We start from the raw sequence: 12,244 nt of genomic DNA, 5'->3' as shown, positions 1-12,244 counted from the left end.
AAACCAACTCACCAGTATTATCAGTCCTTGCTCAGTGATGTGTGCAGAGTTTAACAAATTGAACACACCCGGTGAAACATGAACTGTTTTTGTAAACAGGGCACAAGCTCTGTTATTTTTAATGTTTACGTTTCACTGCATGTGTAATAATGATACAAATTAATATAGCCCTCTCATGAGATCGATCCATAGATACATGTATATGGATTTCACAGAAAATATCGACAGAGCACGTAGTGCGAGGTCAGTATGCTTTTCTGTGAAGTCAATATATCTATGGATTGACCAAATGAAAGGGCTACATTTGTTATATTATTTTTTCTAGAAATTTTAAATATTGGGAACAAGGCACAAGTTTTCTTTCTTGTCCTTTTTTTTAACACATAGAGACTATAGATCAAAATAAATTAAGCTGTTTAATGTAATTGTGTTTCCTTTATACTAATCGAGTAATTTAGGGAATTTACTTGTTTAGCTACATTTGTTTTTTTTATGTTTTGTGTTGATTTATGAAAATCATATCTGATATGTGTTAATATAGAGTAGATCCTTATTCAAAGCATTGTTCTGTTTCACCAGTTATTACAGAACATTACAATTATAAATAAAGGAGTTGAAGTATGATTATTTCCCCAGAAACATCAAGTTATACACTGAATTAGCTGTGGTGAATTCAGCACTGTTATTGTTTTACTGAAGATTACATGTATCTCCATTTTTAAAAACATCAAGATGATATGCATTTCAAAATCTTTAGATAGTAATGCAAGTCAAAATGCTCTTATATACTTGATCATGTGATTAAGTTTGAGCCAATCAGAGAACTGGAATAAATGAGAAAAATAATATTGGAATTTATCATCATGTTGCATTATGGGATATCCCTTTGCACTGAGAATATTATATGTTCATGCATATGTATGCAAATCACATGAACAGATGATAGGAATGTGTACCAGGTACATGTTCAGTTGAATCTTGGCATCTCAAACACCATTATCTCTAATACCATGAATATGTCAAGGTTATTTGGAAGTCCCAACCCCTTATTCTTTAATTATTTTACCTTAAATATTTCGAATCCTTGGATATCTCGAAGTTTTTTCTCTACCATTTAGTTCGAGATAACGAGATTTGACTGTACATTCACTGTACATGCTCACTTGAACAGGATTTTTTTTTCACTTGTTAGATCTGATAAGTGTATGTGAGTTTGCAAGTTTTATCATATCATTGTAAATGCCTCTTACTAATACATTAATTTTCAGACTTTATTTATGTACTGTCTTTGTTTTAATTGTTTAAATAATTTTTTTTTTTAATAAATAATTCAATTATTTCAGATCATGGATGATTTGATGGAAATTGACCGACTCACTGCCCATTTCTGATTTTCCGAACCAATATCATTGACTTGATCTCGCACAAGTGAAAGTGACTTGAGTTTGATACAATTTTGAATGGATCATCTTGCTTTGGTACAAAGCTCATGAGCTGGTGTAGCCAAAGGAAAAGTGTTGTGCTATATTTTGAACATTTTCATACTGGAAGAGCCTAGCTCTACAATGTAGTCAAAGACATCAAAATATAAAAGATGGGTTTTAAGAAATAGGCTCTGAAAAGCCATTACATAAAAGCATGTACATTTAGGAATAAAGATTTCATCCTCATTTATTGTTTATGAATCATTGTCGTCTTTGTTAAATGATAATAAAAACAACTTATAACAGAAAATGGGTTTTTTAAATCTGTAATTACAAAATTCCATCCTATATACACTGTACAGACTACAGAATGTTTTGCTTGTTTTCAGAAATATATTTCTAAGGGGACTTTGTAGTACTGTGAATGGTGCTCTCAAATTGATAGAGGTTGAATATTGAATTTATTTCGCGAGTGGGCAAAGGCCATAAGTGCTGAGTACAGGTCTAAATTTGTAGCCCTTCACTAGCAAGTTGTTCTCAATATGAATGAAAAATTCTTGAAAGGGACGTTAAACAACAAACCAACAAATAAATCTTTCTCTGGATTGCTGTCATTTGAAAGCATTGTAGTACATGTACATGACTTTGAACTATATACTTACCAATCTTATACCTGTTACTGTAAATCTTATATGATGTCAAACAATAACAGGCATAAGGAGTGAGACTAAAAACCACCAAAATTAATCTTTAAAAATCTTTTTAATTCCTGGACACCAAGCAGTCAAATTGTTGGCATGATTATAACAAGCAATGCGTGAAAAAAAAACTGTGGCCTCAGGGTGAGGTGTTTTGGATTGAGGAGGGGCTTTGTTGATTATATTGTGAAAATAATGCAGTAATGCTTTGTAAATCTCTTCTCCTGGGTTTTAGCAGATAAACTAAGTGCATTGTAATGAAGAGCAAGGGTGCCTCTTTCAAAATTGTGAAATTCATGGCCCTGGATCAGGGGTTTTGGTGTTAGGGAGGGACTCTATTAATCATATACTGAAATGCATGAATTTTTAAAAATCTTCTCTGTCCATTGGTATTAAGTAGACAAAATAATTGTATGGTTATGATGAGCAAGGATTCCTCTTTTAAAATTGGGAAATTCATGGCCCCAGGGTTAGAGGTTTTAGTGTCAGGGCAGGGCTCTATTGAACATATAGTGATATGCATATTCAAATTTTTAACTATCTTCTCCTCTGGTCCTGTGTATTTAGCAGACAAACTAATTGCATGGATATGATGAACATGGATGCCTCTTCCAAAATTGTGAAATCCATGGGCCCGGGAAGGGGTATGGGTTTTAGGGCAGGTCTCTATTGATTATATAGTGAAAATATATCAAAGCTGTATATACATTGTAGTATACTTTTGATAAGTTCAGATAACCAAAATTAACAAGATATTGTTATTTATTTCATTATTTTATATAATGATAGGACTTTTCTGTAAATTACAAATTCAAATTTAAATCAATTTTGTTTCAAATATATCTAAAATTTAAAATAACAACTGATTTATTTACCAACTCAAAAAAAGAAGAAGATTTTTTTCTGATATTTTTAAACACGAGTAAAAATACATGTATTAAACAATTCTGTCTCACAGTGAAATAAATTCCATATTCAACTACAAAACATTGAAATTTTTGTTTCAGTTTATTATATTTTCTTTTGATTTTTCCTTTGCCTCTGTCTTCGTAACTCAGTATCATAGGTTGTGTTGTCATTAAGCAGTTTCGAGACATCATAACAAAGTGATTGTGAGACTGAATATACTAAACATGGAGTGCCGTTTTAGCCTCTGTCATGATGATTTTTTACAACAGCTGGGCTACCGAGTATTTTTTATAACACTTTACGGGAAGACAAGGAAAATCTAGAGTTTTGATATTTTTTGGCAAAAAAGTATTAATAATTCTACAGTATTTCACTATTAAAAATGTAATAAATAGGATATTTAATGTTTTATAGTTGGATATGGAATTTCTGAAAGGGACAAGATTTTCAAAATATTTTCACAAGTTAAAAGTACATGTATATCCAACTACAAACATTTACTGTTGTTACATTTTCTTTGATTTGCCTTTGTCTTTCGTAATGCAGTGCCTTGGACTGTGATGACAGATGTCATAGCTGAGATTGAAAACTGTAAATATAAATACCAACAAGGTAGTTTCAGTGTGTGTCAGGGTGGTTTGGTTTCTCTTCTACCCTATAAAAGGGGATATTTTCTTTGTAAAACTTTTTTAAAGGGAATGACAATCTCAAGTTTTGCTGCACTCTTGATATTTTCACAGTGAAAAATATCAATTTTCTACAAACGATAAATTACAGGATTTTACTGTACAGTTGAAAATGCAGAGCTAATGAAACAAAGATGTCTAGTTTCACCTAGATCCCCCTATTACCCGGTGCATGTGAATTAAATATACAGACATTTCAAAATATGTACATACATGTACTTTGGAGAGTACTGTGCATGTTGTTCATTAGAGGAATCTTTCAATTCTCCATGATTATGGATCAAACTGCATTGCAACAGTACTAAAATAAAGAGCACATTCTTCTAATTTATGAAGAAAAAAAAAGAATCCTTAAAGTGTCAATTACTAGATAATTTATTTTAAATTAAAACAAATTCAATATGTAACACCTCAGTAAAAAATCTACATTAACAAATATACATAAATCTCAAAAAATTTCTGTGTTGCACGCTTATTGTTTGCTTTAACTAACAACCTTTTTGGGAAAAAACAGATATACATGTATTTGATACCAGAAGTGGAGTAAAACTTCTAACCTGTACTTAAAAAATAACATCAATTAACTGTCAAAATTAACTATATTTAAATACATCATGGTATATAAATATACATGTACAATATTTGAGGACATTTTGTATATTTTAATATACACATGTAATATACATCAATATTTGAGGACAAGTCACACATTTTATAAATATATATATTTTAATGTGCAGGGACAAGTCATTTTGATCTGTTATTGACAGATTTCTTCTAATTTATGGGCAAATTAAGTTTATTTTTTCCTATAGAGACTGTAGACTTTGGCAATTCTTCTCCAATTAAAACTTGTTACCGGCAAGTGCTATTACCCACTTTGGAAGCCGGACCCAGTTTGGTAGGTACCCAGCACCAGGGATTTGGTTTACTTGGCGCATGCTTGGAATTGTCCGACCTAAAAGCATAGATCAAAAGGATAAAATTTATTTATCATTATATACATGTACATGCATTTTAATTTAGCCAACGAATGCAAGGGAGAGTATATTCCCATTTCCTTAGCAAATAAAACTACATACATGTATAGATATATAAGGTAAAATTGAGTATTTTTATTTTGTGAGTTAAGCTTTTAGCAAAATTACACACTAATAAATTCCTAGTGATTATTTGGAAATCTACGGTATGAAAGATTCATTTAAGGAATAACTGTCTTATTTTTTGGATTCATGATGTGATCAATCGAGTGGTTTGCGTGATAATTTGCATAAACGCCGAAGGCCGCAAGCCAATCAATTGATCATCGTCATGAATCCAAAAAATCTGACAGTTATTCCTTATATTTACATGCTCCTGATTCTGCAAATTCCCGTGCTAATAGCCCCGCTTCTGTCTCTATTTGTCACACCCCGCACGTGATTTTTTTTAACCGCGCCTATCGATGAACCAGTAGATTTATGTAGAAATAAAGTATTTTTACAATTTGTAATTTTATCTCGGACAAAGACATTGGAAATGTAAATATTAAAATCATATTTTTGAAGATGCTAGTACATGTATATGACATCAAGAAGATTTTTTTTACAAAATCATTTTATGTCTTGCCTAATGAAAATTAACAGTATTACATGTAGTACTACATGTATGTCCATGGATGCAATGTCAATATATGCATCTTATTAAAGTAATTTTTTACTGTAATTATTGTACTTGCAATGCAGAGAGTCATGGAAACTACATGTATACATACCATCAATGTCCTTTATCCCATATTCCCTTGCTAGCTCTGCCGTCATCAAAACGTGACCAGATTTTGCCATTATATTGGGGTCTGTAATTCAGTTTTCAAAAGAACAGAATATTTAGTGAGAGTCAACCTTTCCATCTACAATTCACAAAGTAATTTTAGAAAACAAAATTTATTGTGGAAGTCATGATTCATGATTTCAACAGATAGTCCAAAATTTGGAGAGATTAAATTCTCTTCTGAATAACATAATTAAACCCGTCATTTTATATTGTACCATCATTGTACATAAAAATTATAACATAGCGTTGACCGACCTTGTGCTAAATGCACAATGCATTTCCCTGAAAACTCTGTAGACTCTGCATTTTGTAACATTTCTTTCATCTTATTTTTATCAATTTTGATCTGAAAGAAAATTTTTGAAGATAAAATTCTCTGAACAGAAAATTATAAAACCATTCTGGAAAATTTTTAGTAAAAATAAAATTAAAGTATGAACAGGTACTTGTGGTGTCATGAATAGACCAGAAAAGCTCCATAATCTCTTGTAAAATTTAGTTGGTGTCTTATTGAACAAAAAGATTTGATATGATACAATATTTTATAATACAATATGCGATATATTGGAGATTTTATAAATTCTATTGAAAAGGTCTTCTGAATCATTTAATGCATAAATTTTATAAGAGCTACAGGTGTGTTTTGATAATCATTTTGTAGTTCTTGTCTAACTATCATTACAAAATAGAGAAAATACACTTTTAACGGTTGTAAAACCAACAAGTTGAAGAATAGTGGTCTAATGTGTAATTCAATAAATTTAATATTTAAAATGTGCAGTCTGCTTAATGTTTATTTCATTGTTGGGCAGTTTTATTTCAAAACACTCAAAACAAATCTATGAAATTCGTCAATTTTTACACAAATGTAAAAGAAAAACTCAGCTGACCAATATGTATTGGAAGTTAATGTTTCTATACCACACGCACTTTTACATACATTTCAATATATTGATTCAGACGTAACTGTGATATCATATGTTACTTGCATTACCATAACTATGTCTGACAAGTGCAAATTTTTAATGTTTAATCTACTATCTCTATGCAATATCCATTAAATCAAAGTGAATTTTATTGGTAAACTTTTGTTGTTAATGCAAGAATGTTATTAGCAGCAAGATGCATTTGCGTTGAAATGTGGGTGTGGAGGTTACTGCAGGAAACAAGTCCTCTGGATCAATGTGCACAGTCTGAATTTTCTCTTCATCCAGGCATTTCTTTTTGAGCTCACAGTGTCAATGGTGCTTTGTGCCATTAGCTGCGTTCACTATTATGGACTCTTTAGAAGGGAGACATCACAAATCATCAGGTTAGAGTAGGGTTGTCACCCTCGGGCACAAGCACCCTGGGTGACAACCCTACTCAGACCTTGTTATTTGTGATGCCTCCCTTCTAAACAGTCCATACTTGTATAATATACATGTACTTACCGGGGAATCAGGTCCTGCCACCTTTTCCAGTGCTTTCTCATCCATTTTGTCAGAGTTACTCAGCATAAGCTCCGTTTTCACTATTCCTGGCCATAAGCTGACAAAAGCTACATTGTGTTTCTTCAACTCTTGAGCACAGTCAGCTGCCATTCTATCACACTGTAAACATTATTATATGATTCATCGTAATTCAAAATGTCTAATTGTAAGGATTCGCAGAGATATTCAGGATTTTCTTTTTCCCTACATTTTTTACCAACTCTGCAAGATAAAATTCACTGTATCTTATACTGTACAGGTGTTCAGAGAGTAAGAAGGCAAATAGTTTGTGTTAAGCCCTGATTGGTTCATTCAAAAACTTGTAATTTGATATGCAAAGGGCCATTTTCAACATCTATCAATTTAACAAGTGAAAAAAAAAGAAGTTTGAAGAGATTTACACTAGTAAATGAAATACATGTATAAAAAATGATCAGTTATATTACCTACAGTTTTATCACATTTCAATTTTCAATGATTTGAATAAAAGTTGTTCTAAAGCTTGCATGATCAAAATCATAGATTCTAGACTATTAAAAATCATTGATTTTATGTGTATACATGCACTCAAAAATGCTATGAAAGAATTACAGCTTCTTTTCCAACGCCATAGGGTACATTGAACAAATATCTCAGTCCTCCAACTGAAGAAATATTGATGATCAATCCTTGTTTCCCGGGCACCATGAGGCGGGCAGCATACACAGCACAGAGATAATGGTTCCTGAATTTAAATTTGAAAATTTTAATTAAGAATTCAATCCAAACAATTTTTAAAAAGTGTTTATTCTTAAAACAGAAACCATTACAGATGTTCCAAAAATAACTCTCCTAGATTCCTACTCTCAAAAGGTACCCCATTTCATACAAGCTTCATATTCATGACATATGTAATATATGCATCAACACTTCTCTTTTGATGGCTTATTTTGGCCCTCCCTAGCCCTGACCCCCCAAATGGGCTCAAGATTTAAACAAACTTAAACCTGCACTAGCAGAGGATGCATGCATATTAATAAGACTGATTATGGCCCTACTGTTCTTGAGAAGAAAATTTAAAAAGATCTTTTCTTTACTCCAAAGTAAAACTCTGTTCCCTAATGTGGCACCACCCTATCCATGGAGGCCCTGATTTGACCAAAGTTAAATCTAAAAAGTTTTGTTATATTTGGCCCAATGGTTTTCAGGAGACAATTTAAGACACCCATCCTTTTTTCTGCCCTATCTTATCTCCTATTTCAATAGGCTGTGACCTTTTATTTGAACAAACTTGAATCCCCTTCATCCAAAGACGCTTTTTGGCAAATCAGTGAGTGGTTCTGGCGAAGAAGTCAAAAATGTTAAAAACAGACAGACAGAGTCAGCTCAGGTGAGCTAAAAACATCAAAATACTTTCTTTGCAGTATTAGACCCTAAATAATATTACAAATTTCTTAACATTTATTTTAAACACTAATTAAACATGTTTATATCATATACATGTACAGCAAAATATACGCATTTATTACAATGGACTTTACATGTAAGCAGGTCACCCCTGCACCCCTTCATTCTCTAAAAGCCGTTGGTCTCAGTCCCTTTGTGAGGCCTCAGCTCCATTACCTTTAAGATATACAGAGGGACTCAGACATTAACCTTTCAGCTTAATACCCAATCCAATAGCCAGATCTGTACATGTACAATATAGTAGGAATTGGCTTTTATTATCCTTTATGTACTGACAGTCTGATACATTGGTACATGTACCATAACTTTCATATATGTACCTTAGTCCCACATTGTTCACAGTGTCCCACATGTTGATTGGTTGCTCCCAGTATGGTACTCCTACATTTTTCATAATAGCCTACAAGAATTTAAAAACAGTAATAATTTTATAAGCAAAAGAAATCCCCCACTGTAGTTTTTCATATATGATGCTTTTATAATAATTTATCTTATTACATTATGGTTACATGTCCTTTTGTGGAGAAGAGGATTTTTAAAAGCTTTTTTCCAAAAATTCTAACATATCATATGTACATGTACAACCAAGCATCTCCCAGCTGTGTAAACATGAAGTATACTCAAAATGACAGCCAACTAAGCAAGAAATATACTCACTGTGACAGCCCAGTAAACAAATAGTGTACTCACTGTGACAGCCCAGTAAACAAAAAGTGTACTCTCTCTGTGACAGCTGACTAGGCAAGAAATGTACTCACTGTGACAGCAAACTAAGCAAGAAATGTACTAACTGTGACAGCCCAGTAAGCAAGAAACGTACTAACTTGACAGCCAACTAAGCAAGAAATGTACTCACTGTGACAGCCCAGTAAACAAAAAGTGTACTCACTGTAACAGCCAAGAAAGAAATGTACTCACTTTGACAGCCCAGTAAACAAAAAGTGAACTCACTGTGACAGCTGACTAGGCAAGAAAGGTATTCACTGTGACAGCCCAGTAAACAAAAAGTACACTCACTGTGACAGCCCAGTAAACAAAAAGTGTACTTACTGTGACAGCCCATTAAACAAAAAGTGTACTCACTGTGTGACAGCCTAGTAAACAAAAAGTGTACCCACTGTGTGACAGCCAACTAAGCAAGAAATGAACTCAATGTGACAGCCCAGTAAGCAAGAAATGTACTCATTGTGACAGCTAGCTGCTGAACTGTAGCATTATGGTTTTCCATTTTAGTCTTTGACCATTCAGTCAAAGACTAAAATACAAGACCAAAATGCTACAGTTCTGCAGCTATGTGACAGCTAAGTAAGCAGGAAGTGTACTCACTGTGACAGACAAGAAAATAAGAAGTATACTCACTGAGACAGTTGTACTAAGACAGCTAGGTAAACAAGAAGTGTACTCACTGAGACAGCCCAGTAAACATGAAATGTACTCATTGCGACAGCCAACAAGACAAGAATTGTACTCACTGTGACTGCTGAGTAAGCATTGTTGACCAGTATGTCCAGCTGTCCACTCTGTTCAGACTTGACCCTCTGGAACAGATTTTCCACATCTTCATCCTTGCTGTGGTCACACTGAACTGGAATACATTTACCTCCCCTGCTTTCAATCTGCAAAACAAGATTATAGTTACATGGTAAAACATGGAAAATATCTCCTTGCAAGATACAGACCACACTTTCACATTAATTGCTGCAAGGCATTTACAATTATCAATCTCTTTGATTTGCTATGAAATTCTGAAAGTTGCAATATGTCTATCAGAATTTTGGAGCAGTTCAAGCAAATTGATACAATGATTGTACACACAATATAAACATGTCAACTACTGCCAATTATACCATTCAACCACAGGGGCTGGTAGTATACTATGCTTTGATTTTATGCTATCACCATAATTATATGTGAAAAAAATTTTGAAATAGGAATTTTACATATATTACCCAATTTTAGCGGTTTTGAAGTAGCCCGCTAAAATTTTAATCACTAAATTTGCACTCTTGTGTATAAGTACTGAATACAAGAAGAATAACTTTATTCAGTCTGTTGTCAAATAATATCTTTCTCATCTGGTGTTGGATTTTTTTTAAAATCTCGTCTGAATCAGTATTCAAGTGTATATTAAACATACTGAAAACGCATCCAGAAGGTGAACTTCCTCTACTTTACACGTCAAGGAACTGTGCGTCCGTCAAAATTATTGGCATACCTTTGAGCAAGCAAAACGCCAAATTTTACACCCGCTAAAGAAACCTGTTATACGGTATAGTGATCACATAAAAACAAGCACAGTGTTACCAGCCCCAGTGCAGTAAATAACCCATTTTTTGTGGCATACGTTGTTAGCAAGTTACCTGCATAAGTATCATATAAACATTTATAAATAGACTGATTTTCAAACAATGCAACTCTGAAGAACATTGTAAAATAAGATGCAACACTGAACATGCACAAAAAAGTGTTCCTGTCTACACGTAGTTACCGGTAGTACTTTTGACCATGAATAAGAAGATCTTTTTTTACCTCTTTTGCTGTGTCTGTCAGACAACTTCCCACGGACTCTTCACCTGGGGGTAGTGTTAATGTTCTGCCTGCATAAAAAGTTACAGAGTTTTAATTCAGTAGCAATGTTATATAAATATGTCTTAAAATGTGAAATCATTTTATATCCACTTTAATTATAGAGCTGTTAGAGAATCTTCATGAATGCATGGCATAAACTGTAGGACATATACACATAAAAATTTCATGATACTTTCAGTAAAGTATATGCATGTCTATGGTTTTAATTACCTGTGATGTATACTGTAGCCCCTGCCTCCCCAAGCTGTAAAGCAATACCATGACCAATACCTCGTGTGGCCCCAGTTACAAGACACACTTTGCCTCGAAGTGACATGGTATTTGATCTTCAAGAAAGAGAATAAGGAAAACAGTGTTGAAAATTATGAATGTAGCAACACAATGCAGAGTCAACTAACATTAATTTATAACCCCCCCCCCCCCCCCCCCCCAACTATTTATTTGCTGCTTTTTAACATTTCACACCTCAACTAATATTAATTTTATACATAACAGAACATGAAGTAAAATTTATTCATAAACTTGTTAAGAACAATCATTCTTAATCAAATGCTTCAACATTAAATTGGGCCACTATTCATGCATTTATTTTGCTGTTACAGTAAAATAAACAATCTTGCAACCCGGCCTTAATTCGTTCAGGCACGCAGAGATTCTATTGATGAAAGAGCAATAATTCATCATTGATGTATTGATCATGCATTATTTCCAAAACTTAAATACATGTACCAGTATAACATAGTACAATGAATAACATGTATATTGTATATACATTTGTACATAGCTCACAACAACATTTACTCAATAATCTAAGTTTTAAACAGTACCTGTTAAAATATCTTTTAGCGAGGCGACCTTTTAATATCCTTGTCGATGTATGATTAAACGAAATGAATATGATGCAGTTAAAATTTTCCAGCTTACTCTAGGCCTAACTGTTAGAAGAAAATCAACTAAATGCAGTTTCTTTCAATTTCACGTTGATGTACATGTACCTGGCCGACACATGACTGGAATGTTACGCAACTTCAACAGTGTTCAAGCCTTTATATACATAGTTTCAATAACACAGCAATGCAAACACAATATCATAAACATTTTATACACTTACTTTCAGCGTTTTACTCAAAATGACATCAAATATTTACGTGCAGTTCTAGACTACAGTCTATACCAGATAATACCGTGTTTACTTGTGTAAAATCATG

General features: G+C 33.1%; 2 protein-coding genes across 2 annotated transcripts in view; one reads left to right on the top strand and one right to left on the bottom strand.

Annotated features, from left to right (window-relative positions):
• Window positions 1-1,734, top strand: part of LOC133172629 (cleavage and polyadenylation specificity factor subunit 1-like) — a 28,513-nt gene extending 26,779 nt beyond the window's left edge. Inside the window, exon 37 of the mRNA XM_061307562.1 lies at window positions 1,344-1,734. Coding sequence (XP_061163546.1) covers window positions 1,344-1,391 — 48 coding nt within the window. The 3' untranslated portion in view covers window positions 1,392-1,734. The remainder of the gene's footprint in view (window positions 1-1,343) is intronic.
• Window positions 1,735-4,074: 2,340 nt separating this feature from the next.
• Window positions 4,075-12,224, bottom strand: LOC133205192 (dehydrogenase/reductase SDR family member 1-like). Its single transcript, XM_061340952.1, has 10 exons — window positions 12,148-12,224; window positions 11,247-11,362; window positions 10,977-11,044; window positions 9,920-10,063; window positions 8,768-8,847; window positions 7,593-7,725; window positions 6,963-7,121; window positions 5,785-5,875; window positions 5,471-5,551; window positions 4,075-4,675 (listed from the first exon to the last, which is right to left on the bottom strand). Exons 2-10 carry the CDS (start codon window positions 11,350-11,352, stop codon window positions 4,563-4,565), a joined length of 975 nt encoding a protein of 324 aa, XP_061196936.1. The 5' UTR covers window positions 11,353-11,362; window positions 12,148-12,224; the 3' UTR covers window positions 4,075-4,562.
• Between the last annotated feature and the right edge of the window lie 20 nt (window positions 12,225-12,244).

Source organism: Saccostrea echinata, unplaced genomic scaffold, assembly GCF_033153115.1.
Source record: "Saccostrea echinata isolate AGI-Se365-2 ecotype Australia unplaced genomic scaffold, CSIRO_AGI_Sech_v1 ptg000054l, whole genome shotgun sequence".
Taxonomy (NCBI): Eukaryota; Metazoa; Mollusca; class Bivalvia; order Ostreida; family Ostreidae; genus Saccostrea; species Saccostrea echinata.
Note: the sequence above shows the minus strand (reverse complement) of the source record. Positions and strands in the feature narration are given on the sequence as shown.

What these genes read in the sequence shown, in the direction of transcription:
- LOC133205192 (XM_061340952.1), bottom strand. Translation starts at nt 11,352, where the DNA reads ATGTCACTTCGAGGCAAAGTGTGTCTTGTAACTGGGGCCACACGAGGT. An exon ending in ATGCTTACTCAGCAGTCACA is followed by an intron (nt 8,848 to 9,919) that starts GTGAGTACAATT and finishes AAATTCTTGTAG; the next exon opens with GCTATTATGAAAAATGTAGG. An exon ending in ATGGCGTTGGAAAAGAAGCT is followed by an intron (nt 7,122 to 7,592) that starts GTAATTCTTTCA and finishes TAATGTTTACAG; the next exon opens with TGTGATAGAATGGCAGCTGA.